This window comes from Heptranchias perlo, chromosome 25 (genome assembly GCF_035084215.1).
Source record: "Heptranchias perlo isolate sHepPer1 chromosome 25, sHepPer1.hap1, whole genome shotgun sequence".
Classification (NCBI taxonomy): Eukaryota; Metazoa; Chordata; class Chondrichthyes; order Hexanchiformes; family Hexanchidae; genus Heptranchias; species Heptranchias perlo.
The window spans coordinates 34103330-34122940 of NC_090349.1; the positions used below are offsets into that span (position 1 = coordinate 34103330).

Here is a 19611-nt window from a genome sequence, read left to right on the forward strand (position 1 = left end):
CTACCTGAAACGTTATCTCTGTTTTTTTCTCCACAGATGCTGCCTGACTTGCTGAACTTTTCCTGCATTTTCTGCTTTTATTTAAGTACTTTTGAAGTGTAGTCACTATTGTAACATAGGAAACACGGCAGCCAATTTGGGCACAGCAAGGTCCCGCAAATAGCAATGAAATAACGGCCAGATAATCTGTTTTTTTAGTGATGTTGGTTCGGGGATTAATATTGGCCATGCTCTTATTCGAATAGTGCCATAGGATCTTTCATGTCTACCTGAGAAGGCAGACAAGGGCTCGGTTTAACTTCTCATTCAAAAGCACTCCCTCAGTACTGCACTGAAGTGTCAGCCTAGATTATGTGCTCAAGTCTCAGTCAGAGCTATGATCATAGATCTAATTCCTCATAGAATTACATAGAATTTACAGCACAGAAACAGACCATTCAGCCCAAAGCTCCACATGAGCCTCCTCCCACTCGATTTACTTCATCTCACCCTATCGACATATCATAAGAACATAAGAAATAGGAGCAGGAGTAGGCCATACGGCCCCTCGAACCTGCTCCGCCATTCAATAAGATCATGACTGATCTTCTACCTCAACTCCACTTTCCCGCCCTACCCCCGTATCCCTTGATTCCCTTAGTGTCCAAAAATCTATCGATCTCAGTCTTAAATATACTCAACGGCTGAGCATCCACAGCCCTCTGGGTCAGAGAATTCCAAAGATTCACAACCCTCTGAGTGAAGAAATCTTTCCTCATCTCGGTCTTAAATGGCCGACCTCTTATCCTGAGACTATGACTGCTAGTTCTAGACTCTCCAGCCAGGGGAAACAGCCTCTCAGCATCTACCCTGTCGAGCCCTCTAAGAATTTTATACGTTTCAATGAGATCACCTCTTACTTCTAAACTTCAGAGAATATAGGCCCATTCTACTCAATCTCTCCTCATAGGACAACCCTCTCATACCAGGAATCAATCTAGTGAACCTTCATTGCACCTCCTGCAAGGCCTTCCTTAGGTAAGAAAACCAAAACTGTACACAGTACTCCAGGTGTGGTCTCACCAGACCCCTATATCCTTTTATTACTTTCTGCCTCATGTACTTATCTCACTTCCCCTTTAAATGCATCTATGCTATTCGCCTCAACCACTTCATGTGGTAACCCTCAATCACCACTTGCCTCATTATCATTAATACTATAATGGGAGAGTTATAGTACTACACAAATGACTGGATCAATGGGCTGGATGGCTTTTTAATCATCCTTGATCCTATGTTCTTATATCAAGGTGTTGGAATCCTGGTTAATTTTTAGCTCTCTAACTCTAACCGTAGCACTAGTACTGCTGCCCAGGCTGGCTTCAACATAGACTAATCTCTGTGGCTCAGTACCACTATAGTACTTTCACCAAATGAGCCATGGGTTTGCTTCCGTTTTTAAACGAACACTGACTTCATCACGAGTCACTTTAACACAAGATACAGAGAGACCCAAGTGTTTTGATACAGGACGTGAATTTCAATGGGGGATCTCCAGATCGTCCGTCATAATTTAGGCGGAAGATCTGCGGAAATGATGCTGTCGGTGGTGCAACTTACGCCATTGAATTGGTACCCAAAAAATAACGAAGACTTGTTTCAAGAATACCTCTTTAAATATATAATCAAAATTCAGCACAATTACGTTCAGTTTTAGATTTTATATCAATATGAAAAGCTGATTCTCTCCGCATGCCCCTGTTAATCCGGAATTTGTTGTCTGATCTCGGAGAGGCTCCCGACCCCAGGATCAGGACATATAGAGGCTTTTGGAAGCGGGAAAGGAAAAGTAAGTGGGAGGAGAAGATCTAAACCTGAAGCAGAGGCAGGACTAGAGCCAAGGGCACGGCCTCCGCCGCTCTCCGAAAAAAAAATCATCACGCCCCTTCCATCACCAATAAAACACACAAGCCACATCAATCAAAACGTCTAATGCAAACATGTAACCATTTTTTTTCCTCATTTATTTTTTGAATTAATTTATTTTGCATTGTGTGTGTTTGTGTGTAAAGAAAAAAAAAAGTTAGAATGTTTCTCGGTGGTTGTTTCCTCTGCCTGTTGTATTTTCCTCAAATGCAAGTGCATGCGGCGTGGTCCAGGGACAGGCTGGCGGGGTTGTCCCAGGCTTACAAGTCTTTGTGCCATTTGGTCGCCAGTGATCCCTCAGCGCGGTCTTTGAGCTTCCTAGCCCGGGTGGGCGGACTCCACGGAGGACTCGTCCTCTTCCAAACCACTTGGAGCCGGCAGGGTCACCTGGAGCAATGCATCGTCCGGGAGGAGCAGACCATCACCAGCACTTACCTGGCCTTCTGCCTGGAGAAGCGGGACAGTCCGCCGACCGCCGGCCGTTTCCTGAGTGCGCCCGACTCCCGGCTGGAGATGGACTTGCGGTGCCTGGAGGAGCGGGGGGTTAACTGCTCCAGCCCACTGACCTCAATCGCCGACGACGGGGTCCGGGAGACCCCCGTGTCTCCGGGGTGGTTCCTCCGGGGGAGGAGGAGCGCATCGTCCGCCCCCGCGGGTAGTCTCCGCACCCCGAGGGGAGCCTGGTTCCTCCAGGATGCCGCCGCCGCTGCTGCTGCTGCTGTTGATCGGCGCAAAGGAGCCAGGCGGAGCCGGCGAGGCTGGACTGTTCCCGGTACCATATGGTGCGGGGCGGGAGACTCTGCAGAAAACTTCACCGATTTAGGTAAGAAATTCACAGAATTTTCAAACTTTTTAAACTAACTCCCGGTATCACAGAATTTACAGAAGATCCACACATCAATTAACAAAAAATATTTACATTTGATATGAATGTGTGTACGATGGTGACAACATTTAAAGGAAAAAAAGTTCAATTATTTTGTGTACAGATACAACATAATGGCATTAAAACACAAGCTTGCATTTATATAGCGCCTTTAACTTAAGGAAAAACGTCCCAAGGGACTTCCAAATAGAAGTTGACCGGGAAAGGGATGTGAACCATAGAGGGAGCGATTAGCAGACGTGACCAAATCCTGGCCAAAAAGATGAGCTTTGAGAAGACTTTTAAAGGAGTTGAGACTGGTGGACATGCAGACGGGGTTAGTGAGAGAGTGGAGCCACTGCTGGGGTAAAGGGAGAGAGTTGTATAAAAAAAAACAGAACCAGGCGACTGAAGGGGATTTATAGAGATAGGGTGCAGCAAGGCCATGAAGGAATTTGATAAGAATGAATAATTTAAATTTAATATGTTATGGGACAGGGGCTAGTGTATGCCAATGAGGACAAAGGTGATGGGCGAATGGGACTTAGTGCAGAACAGAATGTAAGAGATAGAAAGGAGGGCATTGGAATAATCAAGTCTAGAGGTGACAAAGTAGGGATAAGGGTTTCAGTGGCAGAGGGGCTGAATTAGGGGCGTAAGTGGGAAATGTTGCACAGGTGGAAATAGGTGGTGCTGATGATGGTTAGGATATGGGGTTTAAAACTCAGCTCGGTATCAAACAGAATGCCAAGGATTCACACTGTTGTTAGGACCAGGGAGAAGGAAAGCGCAGTCTGAGTTAAGTCTCTATGACAGACAGATCCACCCGGACTGATATTTCACTAAATTCATCACAAAAGAAATTCTATTTTTGTTCTTAAAAACTATTGAAAGATGAATTTTTTAAATGTAGAATAACTAACATTCATCTTATGTGCCGCACTGTATGTTGTGGTTGATATTTCATGTGTACCTATAATGTGATTTGTGGTGGTGTCAGTATGCAGGACGTTGAAACTAACACTCTTGTGCATTGGTGAGTTTACCTCTGTGATGTTAATGGAACTGGACTGAAAACATCTGGACGTAGTTGTTGGTTACTCCTGCCTAACTTAAAAGACTAAAGTACTTTGTCCAATGATGCCCTCTCTGGGGTAGCTGGCCCACAAGGCCATTCTTCATGTGTGAGGCCAGACACTGTGTCAGCAGGGTTGTCACAGCCAAGCTGAATCCTACCTTCATCCATCATCCACACACACGTACGTGCTAGAAGGGGCACTGGATCGTGATCACAAGTGGGAATCGTAGAATTTTACAGCACAGAAGAAAGCCATTCAGCTCACTGTGCCTTAAAATACATTATGGATTCTGAATTCTTTATTCTAATAATCCTGTGTGTAAAAAAAAAACTCTCCTAACCTCTCCCTTTGTTCTTTTGATGATCTTAAATTTATGCCCTCTAATTACTGACTGACTGACCAGTGAAAATAGTTTTTCCCAATTTACTTTATCAAAATCTCATAATTTTGAACACCTCTATTATATCTTCTTTTAACCGTTCTTCTTCTAATGAAAAAAGGCCAGTTTCTTTAGTCTGTCCTCATAACTAAAGCCTCTTTTCCCTGGTATCATCTTAGTGAATCTTTTCTGCACCCTCTTCATGTACTTGACATTCTTCCTAAAGTCAGGTGCCCAAAACTGGATACAATATTCTAATTGCAGCCTAACCAATGATTTGTATAGGTTTAGAATTACCTCTTACCTTTTGTACCCTGTACCCCTATTTATAAAACCTAGGAACCCACATGCTTTTGTTTTACAGCTTTATCAACTAGTCCTCTCACTTTTAAAGATTTGTGCATCTGAATCCTGAAGTCTCTCTGCTGCTCTACTCCTTTTAAAGTTTTACTATTTAGTGTATATGTTCTCTCCTTATTCTTCCTCCAAAATACATCAGCTCACATTTCTCCGCATTAAATTTCATCTGACGTCTATCTGACCAATCTATTACCGTATCTATATCCTCCTGAAGTCGCTTGCAATCCTCTTCACGATTAACTACGGCTTGCTTTTTGTGTCATCTGCAAATGCTGATATTGTGCCCCCTATAAACAAGTCCAGATTACATATATATATGTATGTGTGTGTGTATATATATATATATATATATATGGAGAAAAGTAGTAATCTCAACACGGGAGACACCACTGTTTACACCCCTCAAGATAAACATCAGTTAACTCCTATTCTCTGATCTCTGTCCTCTGTTCCTATCAATGCTGCCACACCTTTAATTTTATCAACAAGCTTTCTTTGTGGCAACTTATCAAACCCTTTTGAAAATCCATATACACAAAATGCACTGAAATACCTTGATCGATACACTCTGTTATTTCCTCAAAGACAAATTTGTCACACATGACCTGCCTTTTACAAATCCATGCTGGCTGTCCTTAATTAACCTATGTCTTCACGGTGACATAATTTTATCTTATATCATAGCCTGTAGAAGCTTGCCACTACCAATGTTAGGCAGATTTTTCAATGAGACAGGGAGAACTTCACCTACCAATCTTACACAATACATAGCTGCTGGCTCTGGTCATTTGAGGGGAACTCTGGTCAGCCATGGACATCAATTTATGAATGAAAAGTGTCAGCAGTCTTGTCTCACAGGTTAAAAAATGTTCAACTTATAAAGAATACAAGAAAATGCTTGCCATCTAATATGTAATTCTTCTCACCTCTAAACACTAGCCTCCAAATTCTCTCCCTCCATTGCAACCTTTCCCTCCTCTTTCTTTTATAGATATTAGTATGATCAGTGCTCCACTGAACTTTCCTCTTAAGCTGCAAATACACCATCCTACACACCCTGGATCCTCACTGTGTTGAAATGAAAAGTCATCACAGTCTCCTACTCTCAACTCACTGTTTCTCAGTCACTAAAACAATTTGTAGAACTCCTTACCTCCCTCCGTCTTCTCCTCCTCCTACAGTCTGCAGGATTTAAAAACTCAAGCTTCGCATCACTTAATCAACACAAAATTTCACTAAGCAATGAGAATGGCAGAACTTCAGCATGGCTATCTTGGCATTAGCCAACCCACATCCCACTCCTTGCCTACCATGGTCCATTTGCCCAACCAGATATTGATCCCCCTTTAAACAACTCAGGGTCTCCAATGGGGTTTGTGCTTCTGATCACTTTCTACTGACCACTACTAGAAAGTGCGAATGTGTGGAAGTTGAATAAGCACAAGAACAGACTCGGCTGTGATGACCCCTATGTCAAGCAGCCTGTCAACAATCACCGCCTAGGCTCAACCATGAATAATGTCTACTTAGTGGATTACTGCAGGGTGCTTGGCATCTGTGGAACTATATCCCAGCAATGACTCAATGTCCTCAGGACAGGAGGGGAAAATTTGCATAAAAGAATCCGTGGCATCCTCTGTATAGTTTGTTTAATCATTATATTATTCACATCAGGCAAGATTGCTGTATTCAGTGAGAAGATGACTGAGCTTATATTGTTTGTACAGTTAGTGAGATCAGGGTATCTGCTCACGTTGCATTTTAAAGGGGACAGTATTGCCACAGTAATATCTTGTTGACTTTCTTTATCATGCTTTTGTGGCAGGCTCAATGTCACAATGATTCCTCAGGGGGAAACTGATGGGATCGGATTGGGCAGCATTTTCACACCCCGCCTGATTTTACTTTCTGTTGACTTCATATAACATATACTTTATAAATTAGTGCTGCGGATACTGAGTTCCACCCTCCAGGATCACATTTAGGAAATTCAGGCACAGAGGTCAGTGGCAGGATTTTTTGTTACAGTCGAAGCTCCACACAAGGGGCACAGTTTCGTAGAATGTACCTTTTATGACCATTCAGTTTTGCTGCATTAAGGCTAAAACCCTTCACCCCACAGATTGTCTTCAGCTGCTGGCATTTGACACCTGACATGCCTATATTGTGAAATCACATAATTACTGGAAAAGGGCTACTTCTTCTTTACAGTATATAGCACTTACTGGCCCGAAAATTGCGCTGAGCGGCAAACGAACATCACCTGCCGCTCGTAAGTAACTAACTCACCCACAAACTGTTAGCGGGCTCTGGGCACCAACTTGCTTCAGTGAAAACCTGCAAGAAGTGCAGCAGTGTTTCCTGGACTTCCCTGAGATGTGAGAGTGGGGAAAAGATCGCTCTCTCCCCTCAACCAATCAGCTTAAAGCATCATTGACACGCCGCATAGTCAGAACCAGGAAGTGTCGGATAGATTAGTAAATTCACTATAAAATCATTTAGACAAAGCGAAGAGAGGGTGAGATGAAAAGAAAGAGATAAAAGAGACAAAGAATAAGTAAAAACATAACAATTTTAAACTAAACATTTTTTTTAAATGTCCCCAACAACAATTAATATTGGGAGGAATGAGACTCCACATATTTAGAAGCTAATTGTCAGTGTCAGAGAGGTTGTTTGGCAGTCTTTAATACTTACCATGCCGTTAAAAGTTAGTTTAGATCTAAAAGACCCAGCATATCTTTTTTATGGAGAGATTAGTTTGTTTCTAGCTGGGCAGTGCAGCAAGTTTGCGGTGGTCCATTCATTCAGCCAGTGAGATCTTTTTAACGCAAAGCTTTCAAACGAGCAGGGCAAATGGTAGAGCGATTTCCGCGTTTGACTGCGCATGTGCGCTCTCCAGAATTTGCTCTTCCATTTGCCCTGAAGTAACGGTGAGCCATGTCAGCATCACCCTTATTTCATGAGCAATTTTCCGGGCCATTGTTTGCTGGAGGAAGAACCTTGCTGTGGATCTCGTTGCAGCAAACCATTCATGATAACGTTGATCGCAACGCACTCAATAATTACACGAATACTGGAAATGTGAAATATAAATAGAAAATGCTGAAAATAATTGCACAGCGGGTCAATCAGAATACATTTCCAGCACTTTTGGTTTTACATTTTAAAAATATACAGTCATGGTGTTTCCCTTCTATAACTGATCCAGTCCATCTAAGATGCTTTGATTTCTATTACACTCTTTTGCAGATATTGCCTACTGCATGTTGAGTGCCTTCTATTCAACTGTGACCAGATTGCAGTCTGACACTTAGATGCATGGACCGTGCCTGACACTTCCATTGGAATGAAGCACTTGATCTGCAAATATTTTTAAACGTTCGAACCGTACAGAGAATTTTTGGGACATAGAAACATTTACAACTTAAAATATCTTAAAAGAAGCTGGCAAATTGAGGTAGATTTTGACTTTGTGCGATACTGCAAATCGGGTGATAGCGATTCGGATGCCTGTTCTACATCTCTCCTGATTTTGAAGTCAATGGAAATGCAAATCGGGAGAGATGTAAAGCAGGGCTGCCGACTCGCTATCACCAGTTTTACACTATTGTGCAAAGTCAAAATCTACCCCATTGGATCAATGTATCACCTGGTGTGATACTGAACCATGCAGATCAGGAATGCGCCAGGCATGATCCCTGGTCTGAGTTGCGTTAGCTAATCTCACCTGGCGTAGCAATTGGCGGCACAAAATTGGCCTCGGCACTCCTGAGAACAGAAACACCCCTGGCTGGAGAGTCTAGAACTAAGAGGCACAGTCACAGGATAAGGGGTCGGCCACTTAAGACTGAGATGAGGGTTATGAATCTTTGTAATTCTCTACCCCAGAGGGCTGTGGATGCTGAGTCATTGAATATATTGAAGGCTGAGATAGATAGATTTTTGGACTCTAAGGGAATCAAGGGATTTGGGGATCAGGCAGGAAAGTGAAGTAGAGGTCGAAGATCAGCCCTGATCTTATTGAATGTTGGAGCAGGCCTCTGGCCTACTCCTGCTCCTATTTCTTATGTTCTTATGAAAGGGAAAATTAGCCAGGTTTTCCACTTCTGGTTACCATCCGTGACCCTCTGCTAGAAAAGTGTGTCTGGATGTCGGCTAGTGATGGGATCAGGTTCAGCTGTGATGCTCCACATTTGAATAGCCTGCTAACGCTCACTGGCTAGGCTCTTGCACAAAAAATGTTCATAAAACGGGATACTTTTTAAATGTAAAACCAGAAAGTTCTGGAATTGCACAGTAGGTCAATGTGCATTCTGTTTGACCTTGTGTAATTACTTGCAGCATTTTCTGTTTATATTTCACATTTCCAGCATTCAGGTTTCTTTTTGTAATTTTTGAGTGTGCTGCAATCGACATTGTCATGCTCAGTAGATGGAAGCAGAATGTGGGGTCAGAGTCGGCCAGTGCTATTTGTTTTTGATGAATTTGTTTATGTCCCTGTTATTAGCTTAGGTTCAGGGACAGGGTATAAATGCAAATTTGCAGCATTCTCCCAGAAAGATGTTTGATTCCCAGCACGCTCTTAAAGGGGAACTACCTCTTATTAAAAAGTGTTTTCAAGCCTTCTCCCACTTTCATATTTGTCGACCACAATGATATAAGTCATGTTGAAATGTGTCAGGTCATGAAAATATCATTGCGTGTGTGACTGCTCCCTGCTGTTCTCCCTAACCATAATAATGGTCCCTCTTTAAAGAGGAATTACTTTGTGATCTGTAGTGTCACTAAGTCTGTGCACCTGTATCATTCTTGTCTTGGAGTTATACTTTAGAACTGTTGGTCAGAGACAGTTTTGGAGCAAGTATAATTACATAGAATTGCATAGAATGTACAGCACAGAAACATTGTGTAGACCCTCCCAGTCCCGTAGTGACATCATGCAAGTGGAGATGGCTGGCAATATATCATGGGGAATTCAACCCAAAATGACTGCTACTGTGCAGCACTGAAAGCATAAAACATGGGAGCCAGGACAGTGAGAGACATCAGAGCAGGGTGGCCTGAGAGGCACCTGTGGGCATACAGATATCTCCCGTTAATATTTAGCGTTATGTGATAATTCACGTGTGCCACGTACTTTATTAAGGGGGGGAGCTGTTCCCATTTTTGCACGGGGAGGACATCAGCCATGACAAGTAAGATGTATGATCACAAGGAAGTGAAGTGAAGCAAATGTCTTTCTTACAAATCTCTCCTTGAGTTTTCTCTCTGATTTTAATTTCTTTTTTTTCCTTCCTCTGACAAAGGTGCTGATTCCTTCCTGGGGTACAGTTCCATAGGTATCAGCAGTCCTCTGATAGTTCGTCCAAGTGCGAGCCTTGACAGTGAGTGTCAGCAATGTAACATTACTGCCGAGCCCAATCCTGTCCTCACCCAATGTCGACACATGCACTGTTTACAGCGGTCGTCACTATATAGTGATCAGGAATGGGAATCCTGACGAAGTCACCCCCCCCCCCCCAGCCCAGAGACACCAAGGTTAACTGTACCTCAACTGAGGTCAGCTAATTCAGAATAGCTCAGGAATCGAATTTGGGAGTTTCTTAATCTGCATGGTTGAGTACCACAACTAAACCAGTGTGGTGGCATTTTTCTTCACAGATTGTGCCAACTAAATTTTACACCTTTACGGTGGCAGTGTCCCTTTAACTATTTACTCCAGTAATGAACTGCACATTCCATGAGTCATTTTCTTTATTAATAATCACTGTTCCCATGTTTAGGAATATTTGATCGGACAGACTTCTGCTGCAGAGAACATGACCATTGCGAGCATAAATTATCTGCTTTCGAATACAACTATGGAATGCGAAACTTCAGGCTGCATACCATATCCCACTGTGACTGTGATTATAGGTAAGCCAGAAGCCAAGGTCCATAGTGGTAGACCACCACCAAGGCAGGAGAAGATGGGATAAATCAAGAAGTAATGATTAGGTCATGCCAAGCTGCAGTTTAAAAACCTGTAGATAATAGGGGAGCGGGATAGGGAGGAGGTTGGTGCGGTTAGTCCCCAATGGGTGTGCTGGGTGGGAAGTTCGGTAGGAGCGGATGGTTGCTGCTCATAAGCAAGCAGTGATGGGTTCCTCGATGGGCCTTTGGGAGAATACCAAGAGAGGCAAAGAAGGTCTCTCTGGGATTATTCAAGTGGGATTTAAGCCTCAAATGGTAGCAGGAGAGTAGAAAGGCAGAGGAATAGTGATGGGTTGGGGTAGGAATTGGGGTCCAAAGTACCTAAAAGGGCAGAAACGAAAGCTGGCATGACTGGAAGATGGGAAGGGGAGAAGACCGGAAAGAAGGGTTTGGGAGAGGCTAAGGGAAAGAAAAGTACTGGCTCAGGCTGCCCTGTTAACATCAGATGACCTTCCTCATTGGCAAACTTTCAGCAGAATGAAAATGAACTCTTTTAACTTTACTTTATTCCCCCCCCCCCCCCCCCCCACCCAGGTTCAAGAGATGTCTCCTGAATGTAAACAATACTATCTCCACGCTGGTTGGAATAACATTCTTCAGCATTCTCCAGATCCCCTGTTTCGTTCTGGAGCCAGTTGAGCATTGTGTTAAGAGGACTTGGTGGAGCGGGTGAGTCTTAACATGAATTTTCTCCCTCTCCCGTTCCCCCCTGAAGGTGGTATCTCTTGCTGGGATGTATCTGTGGGTACTGATCGTGCTCCAATACCTTGCCCAAAGGGCCATTCTTCATGGGGTAAACTTTAAGAATTTGCACGCCCGGCACAGAGCTTCGCCAATCGGGAGCACGTATTGGGAATCTGGCCAACGAGGGGAGTAGACCCCTACAGAAATCCCCATCCATTAACATGAACGCGGGGCCTGCTGACTGTGGCACCAAATTCCCAATATTTGCACCCAGCAGATGAAACTCTGAAATGGGTGTGCAAACTCAGAAAATTATCCCTTATGCAAATCCTAGGAAGTGAGTTTCAGCAGCTGACCAACTTCAGAGGGAATCACAGCCAAGCTCAATCCTGTACACACCCAATGGCACGCTCACTTTCTAGGAAGGATGACTGGATGGTAATCAGGAGTGGGATCCCTTGAAGATTCTTTCCCCCCCTCCCTTTGTCATAGGGGTATTGAGACCAAGTGTGGTACCCCATGGAAATATGAGCCAGGGCACCTGATCTCATTGAAGTATCTGAGGTCAGGGCAGGATCAACCAATTTAAATACTGCCAGTGGGCGCTCACGCCAGTTTAGACACTCGCTAGAGGGGGCAGTAGATATGGCACTGGCAAGCCACTTGGGGGTAGAATGGGTTGTGCCAGCTAAAAAGTTTTTTAGCATGTTGGTACACAGTCTCCTTTATAAAAGGCCTGATTTGCCTGATCCGGCCAGCATTCTTATTCGATGCATGGGTCTGGACACCCTGGTGGGTTCCACTCGTGCCTCTCGTGGACTTGGCATCTGTATGGTTTTGGTATCCAGAATGCTGAGCGTTCAGGAGGCAGGAGCCACACTGGGGCAGCCATGCTGCTGGCCCTGCCACCTTCTCATGTCATAGGCCTTCAATGGGGTGGAAAGAACAGCCACCTGTCCCCATCCCCAGCAGGAACTCACCTGTGTGACTCTTTGGGGCTGAGACCCAAGAGTTCTGCCTGATTTTCTGCCCCTGTCTGACTTCTTCTGGCCTCTTTTACCCTTGCATTATGCTCCAGGCCTCAAGGAAATGTATCTTATTTCGAAATTCAGGAAAAAAAAAACCCTGCTACATCAGAGTGATATTTTCATCTTGTAGACATGTTTGTGGCTGCCCAGAATGAGATGTGCATTTCAGTGCCAATTTGTATTGAATTAAGCATAGATTTGTATGGAGACTAGAATTCAGGAGGAACTGGATTGAGATCCCCTCTGGGGCAAATCTAAGAAACACACTGTCGAAGGTGCAAGCTTCTCCTCAACCGCAGTTTAACTGACTCTGTGTGTGAATCGCTCTCTTTCTCAAACAGCTGTGATGTCACTGAGCGAGTGCCCCAGGCCGCTTTACGTACTCAATCCAAATACAACTACACGCATTCCTTTTTGGATGAATTTCAAATGGAATTGTGGACTAAACCCACAGGTAGTCCTGCAGCAACTAGCAGAGAGAACCAAACAGCCAGCAACATCTCAGTTGGCTCCACCTCTCTACACTCATTGCCAGACACAACCCAAAAGATTAAAGGGAGAAGCAAAAAGAAATGTCGAAAGTGCAACGGTCGCCGGAGGCAAAAAACCAAAGTTCCTTCCCAAAATATCTTGGAGATGAGGCCAGATATGATGTCCACAGTGATACCTAGCAGAACAGATTTTAACCCTGGCATTGAGCAGAATTCGATGGAAAACTCATTCCCTGTTGTCCCGGAGGAAAAAGATGTTTCTAGAAACCTTTTGCAGAGAAATGTTTCCAATTCCTTAATGAACCAAGTGAGTGACACCATGGCTATTGGATTGGATGAGAATGCAGGCCATCGATATAATGGCAGTGAAGAACCTGGTTTCACCATCCTGGAAGAATCGAGCATGGTAACCAGCTTATCCGAGAGCGTGGACCCCACCTTGTCATTGAGCAAAAATATAACCATGCCATTGATAGGGTTGGACAAGAACACATACATGGTAAAAAACAGGGTGGAAAGCTCCTTTTCTATCCCCCAAGGAAAAAAAATTATCTTAAGCCGCTTTTCCAAGAACAGAGGTTCGGAATCCTTACCAAATCACAGGGATAAAAAAGGTCTTTCGCCTGTTGATCCAGCACGTGTGAGTGGAAACTGGAGCCGTCCTGGAATAATTGGCAGCTGCTCCTTTGTTCCTCAGTCTCCGGATCCAATCAGACATCATCGGACAAGAGATAAAGGTCTAGCACAAGCTTTACTTAAACTTTTTACTTTTATAAATTTTCGAATTATAGAATAACTGCTACAGGTCAACATCATGCCACATACTGCAGGCCGGTAGGACTGCAACAAGAAACATAGACAAAGTGTGGCAGGGACCAGAATAGCAAGTCCTAGACAGGGGTAGCATTTGGACCATGCAATTGCGGATCCAGTGTGCTTATTTAGAAATATAAAGTGCACAAACCTCAATACTTCTATTAACATTTTGGAAATACATATGAAAATATGAATTATTTTATTTTCATTCAGTAATATACTTCCTGAGGGGTTTGCAATTTAAGATGGGTTTGAAATCAGCAGAATTTGCACAAAACAATTGCCTTTTTCCCTTACTCTCCTCGATTTCAAACTTGAACCTATTATTGAAAATCAAAACAAGAATTTTTCATGTCTCAATACAATAACGTTTAGAAAAATAAAAAGTATGTCAGTCATTGACATCTGCTCATCTGGTAATAAAATAGGTTTGTGCCTAATTATTTCCCTAACTCAGTAAATTTTGTCTGAGTGAACCAATGTCCTTCAATGTATATCATAATGAAGGAATCACTGACTGCTCCTGACAATACCTATCCTCTCTCAATCATCTGCAAGGCTGTGCAAGGGTTTCACAATTCTGTGTCCATCTCCCACACCCTCTGCATTCCAACCTCACTCTCAATCGTAGACAATACAAGCTCTGACCGCACATATCTGATCTTAATATTCTTATATTTAAATCTGTTGTGCAGCTCGTTTTTTGGATAATGTCCTTTCTCTGATACCACTCCTCTCCCAAAAGCGACTCTCAAGAGCATATACGTCTCCCAGTTATATCTTCTTATTTTTTTAAATCTAATTTCTTGCCCTAAGAGTAATTGGTTGCTCCATTTCTAGCCACCCGATTTGAGGACTTGGCCTATCCGTGCTCTCGTTATTTTTTGAGGCCTGTCTGTTTTTGGACATTTATCACAGTCAACCAGCTCCCGCTTGGTTTCCTGTCCTGCACCACCCCCCCCCACAACCTTGCACACCCTTGACCTCTGATTTCCTCTCAACCACATCCACACCCACCCCCCCACCCCACCCCTCCTTGACCATTGGATATCTGGGCCAATGTGGGTTGGTTTTCAATGTGCCTGCTGGTTTTCAGGCACTAAGCTGATTACAACCACTTAAGATGATACCACCACACAAGCATTTGTGAGGGGGGGGTAAATTGGTCCGTGAACGTTTTTGGACATGAACTGGGTGGCTGCACACACCAGAAGAAGCCAGACCAATGACCACCCGAAATTGGTCCTTGGACCTCATCTTAATAATTCAGGCAAGCGCCTGCCGCTCCTCCAGAGGCAGATTGCTGCTGAGGTCCTCTCCAATTTTGGGCCACCTGCCCTGCCAGCAGTAGCTATAAGGTAAGTGCTGGGGGTTCATGTGCCATTTTTTTTTAAATATACAAAATTTCCAAAGTACAATCTTGTGTAATTTTTCAGTCACATTCATTTCAATTTTTCTATCATTTCTCTTTACCTTTTAATCTACTTTCTTTTCTTTGTTTTTAAACAACACTCCCTTTATTCCCAGCACCTAAAAATGTACCACAACACAGGAAGTGTGGGGGGGAATGGGGTAGCATGTCTAAAACCTGGAAAGCCTGGGGACATGGAGGACATGGATTTTAAATCTCTCCCACCTGTCGGGGGGATTAATATCAAGGCCCTGATTTCCATAAGTGGGAGAGTTGAACTAGCTGATAGTGAAAGAGTCTCTCCTTCAGGATAAGTCTCCGGGACAGCATTTTAATAATATTTATTCATTTTTGCAGATAATTCCAGAAGTTGCAACTGTTACAAACCCCTGGACCAGTGTGAGCACAAGATCTCTCCACAAGAATTCAAATTCTCTTATTACAATCAGGAGCCCAAGACTCTCTATCACTGTGACTGCACAAAGAGGTGAACTCATTCCTCCACAGGCCATCGGAGTTATCACAGCCAGGCCTGATCCTGTCCTCATCCACTGTTCACGTGTGAACTCTCCAGCAGCTGACACTATACAGTGACCAGGGACAGAAAGCCTGGCTGATTTACCCACCTTAGCGCAGGAGTTCTGAGGCCAATTGCACTGCTCCAGGGCGTGTGATGGCTAAGATCAGTTAATTGAGAATAGACTGGGGAACCATGTTTCTCTACCGCCAGTAATATCAGAGATCTAAGTTGGAGGCAAGCCTTGCAACTGTCCACTAGTTGCGAATTAGCCTCAATTGAAATTACTGTGAGCCACATGCCTGGAAGCTGCAGCTAATGGAGAGAGGATGACTGGGGCTAGGGTCTTAATTACATCCAGCACCAGTGCTGCTGCTGTGCCCAGCCAGAGAGAAATGCCAGGGTCCAGTACACAGCATATACCTCACTGCAGAGCTTCTAGCATCTGTAGCAGAGGCGTAAAGTTGCTATTAAGCCACTGCCTCCCTGAGGCTTCAATAGTTTCAATAACTTATCTCTCGGTAAAGAATCCTTATTCACACTTTTCTTTTTTGTCCTGTGATTCTCCGTCATTTACGATCCATATTGCGCCTTAACGTGCTCAATATCTAGGTAAATGTAGCAAGGCCTAAGGGTCAAAAAGAGAGCCCTTGCCACTTTATTGGAATATATCATGTTCTGCCTTATGATTTTGACTTCAAAAAGCATTAGAATATACACTCAATCAGATTATCAAGCTGTCAACTACTAGATACATTTATTTAACATTAAACAGGTAAAAGAACAGTATTCAGTACAAAGCGTATGTACACAGTAATTACAAACTTTACTATTCCTCGAAATGTCAAAACAACAAAGACATCTGCTAAAATTCAACATAAAAATGACCACTGAAATACGAACACTAGTTCTGACACGGCAATGTACTTCCACAAACCCCTCTGATTAGCCTTGCATGCTCTATTGCCTAAGATTTACTGCTCTCTGGCTGCAATTCATCCAAGATATTCAGCTCAAATTTCCTTGACGATAAATCAGAACAAAGGGCAATAAAACTATTTCTCAAATCTACATTTAGGTAGTCAGACATTTGCAGGATTTAAAATGGGATGGCTTGACCCATTGATCAGTTCTAAATACTTTGAATGATCTGTGAGATGGGTCTCCATTCAACGACAATAACAGCAATTGTCCATGCATATCAGTGCCTTGCCCTGGGGTGTGTATTTAGATTCTAATGTATATTCTTTGCAGCTTGAAAAATCGCCAAACAGTAGCCCTGTGTACTGTGACCAGAAGAATCCAATAATGATTCTCTCATAACAAAAATGCTTCACGACGGAGCGGGGCATCTCGGACAGCAACTTCTGGATTTTCATATTTAACTGCGCATCTGCCCCTCGCCTGAAGTTGCTGTGCAATTTGCGCATAAATAATGGTGAGCACCCTTAGCCTCACCTTAGCCTTGAGAGCAAATTCTGGGCCGTTATTAAAATCATTGCTCACTTCATCAGCATGTCCAATAAAATCGGGGGGGTGGGAGGGAATGTAAATATTAGCAAATGGAACATCTTTCTGATTTTGTCACTTTTCTCTGATCCTCTTTTCTTTAGGTTAGCCAAGCGGATGAAGAGAAGAGTGAGTGTGAACACGGTGGAGAAGCTGTTTTCTGAATTTGTGTCACTGAGCTGTTTCCGGCTGAAATCAGTGAAGAGGAGTTGCAGCAAAGAGGGGCGCAGACTGTGAGTGCTGCTCCTGTTTGTAGTATCCGTGCTTTGTGGTGGTGTGGAAGGGGTCAGGGAGGTAAACCCTGTCACATGGGGTCCTTGGTGCAGTGTGGGGCATTTAGGTTGGTATTAAGGCACATTGTTGAAGCAGTGCTTGTGCCTGTGCTTAACTTTACTCAGCATTCAACCCATGTTATACCTGACCTGGGAGTGCTTGATGAGACTGTGTAGCATCTAACCATGGTATACTCGCCATCGGAATGTTCCAAGCTCATGTAAGTGGAACAAAGTGTTCCATTGCCATTTGACATCCCTCATACCTTAATCATCCCACCGTTTGGGGGAAGGGGTCCCATAAAAAGAGCACATCTTCAACAAATGGACAAAACTGCAGGGATTAGTTTATCTGAAAATTTATGATCCTGTGTGATATTAAGCCATACAGAATAGGAAGGTCCCAGATGCAATACCAGGTCTGTGCTGAATTAACTGATCTCGGGAGGAGTGTTGCGAGTGAGCACCATCATGAGATGCATGTAGAAAATTGAGGAGTGAAACACAGAACATTGCGTCATTCGTTCGTCAAACGTTCTTTGATAAAACTACAGAAAGGGTGGCAAAGTTTGCTTAGTTGTGTCTATGTTAATGTAAATGTGGCCCCATCGTGGGCAGTGTACGGTGGGTTAGTTGCTCAGCCCTGTCGGTGTCCTGGATCTTGGTCTCTACAGCAAGTGATTTCCTTTTAGCCATTTCCTTTCCAGGTGTGAAAAACATTCAAGTTCCACTGTGGCTATCCTTTCCAAACCCAAACATCTCCGGAAGATTCTGAAAATCCGGAGGACCGTAGATGAATCCCTGTATCCATTACCAGATGAGCAAGAAAGAAACAAGAATGGAACATTTCTTGGCACAAACTCTGTTAAACTGTACGACAAGTGTTTACAAATGATTCGGGCTTCAACTGTAAAGGCTTAAACACTTATTTGTGGGCTACTCTAGCATGGGTCATGCGTTTCATTCTGATTGACTTTTACGTGACCTCATAAGTCTAGGTAGTAGAACAAGACTACCTCAGATCAGCGTGACGTCTACACTATGTACCCTTTGTGTCCCTATGTACTATGTATCCTGCACCCTTTGCCACCCATAGACCTCACGTACCTTTTCGAAAAAAAAAGTTATTTTAGATCTTTTCTATTCTGCCTGGTAAACTTGAGCAGTCACTTGAACCCAAAGCCCCTGAAAGAATCCTTAATAATCATTCTCTCTTTGACAATACAACAAAGAAATGCTATTTAAGTTTGCAACAATGCCACCTACAGTGTACCAGCAGCACTCTCTGCTTGACTTCCCAAACTCTCAAAAAGAGCACTGCCCTACCAGGCAGCGTTCCATCAAAATAGCTCCCATTTTTCGGTCTTTAAGTCCTGTGGCCATTTAGACCGAAAGGGACATGACACGAACAAAAATTCTATTTAAAAAAAAAATGATTACTCTGTCTCAAAGAGATTTGGACAGTCTGTGCTTCTCTGTAAGAGCACAAATATTTTTTTTAAGTTAAGGGCTAAGCTCTATAAATGCAAGACACTGCCAAGGTTAAAAAGACTATGATGGAAGGTATATTGGGTAGTAGTGGTTAGGTTATGCCAGATTGGGTTTTCAAGAGAATGTTAAGTAGGACAGAGAGAGGGGGGGGGGGAATAGATGGAAGAAAGGGAGCAAATAAGAAAAAGGGTCTGGCAACCATCTAGGACTCTGAAACTCTGAACTGCAGATCTGAGGACTGTCTAGGACAAATGGCAGAGGTCCACATGACGAGGAATGGTAGCTCCTCAAACTTGACCTGGTGCTTGGAACGAAGGAATGAAAGGAAAGGAAAGTAATTGGAACAAGATATTAAAAAATAAGCTGACAGATTTATTGATTTCCAGGTGTTCAAAACCCGTCTGAGCTGTGACAGCTTCTCATGAAGCAATCCTATGTTGACTGTCCTATCAAATCGCCTCATGCAACTACGTGCGATCCAGCAGATCTCCTTGTTCACTACTCCATGTGACTAACCAATGCTGCAAAAGTGTAATAATAAATTCTATTCGATTTTGAAGAGAATGGTGAAGAACCTTACATATATAAATAAAGTGTGCACTCCATCGCCCTCCCTCTGACTCCTCCGGCCCGCACGTGTCTTGATAACATTATTATCATCGAGTGATCTGACGACATATGGCAGCAGTACAATTGGCGTAGGTGGCTCTCAGCCAGGTCAGTGCTGGAAGCACATCAGGTAAGGACAGGTTTAGGGTCAACTGTGAAGATTTTCACACCGAATAACCTACCGACATTCACTGTTGCATTTACACTTGAAGAATGGCA

General features: G+C 43.5%; 1 protein-coding gene across 3 annotated transcripts; it reads left to right on the plus strand.

The window, feature by feature from the left end:
- Nucleotides 1-1463: 1463 nt before the first annotated feature.
- pla2g3 (phospholipase A2 group III) lies at nt 1464-19393 on the plus strand. Of its 3 annotated transcripts, none has more exons than XM_068005947.1 (8): nt 1464-2728; nt 9898-9975; nt 10375-10507; nt 11099-11233; nt 12618-13504; nt 15352-15481; nt 17125-17253; nt 17985-19393. In XM_068005947.1, the coding sequence occupies exons 1-8, from the start codon at nt 2068-2070 to the stop codon at nt 18211-18213; spliced, it is 2382 nt and encodes a 793-aa protein (XP_067862048.1). In that variant the 5' UTR covers nt 1464-2067; the 3' UTR covers nt 18214-19393. The 3 variants fall into 3 exon arrangements, with proteins under 3 accessions (XP_067862048.1, XP_067862051.1, XP_067862049.1); XM_068005948.1 differs by having other exon boundaries at nt 1467-2728; nt 18000-19393; XM_068005950.1 differs by lacking the exon at nt 9898-9975 and having other exon boundaries at nt 1466-2728.
- Nucleotides 19394-19611: the final 218 nt, after the last annotated feature.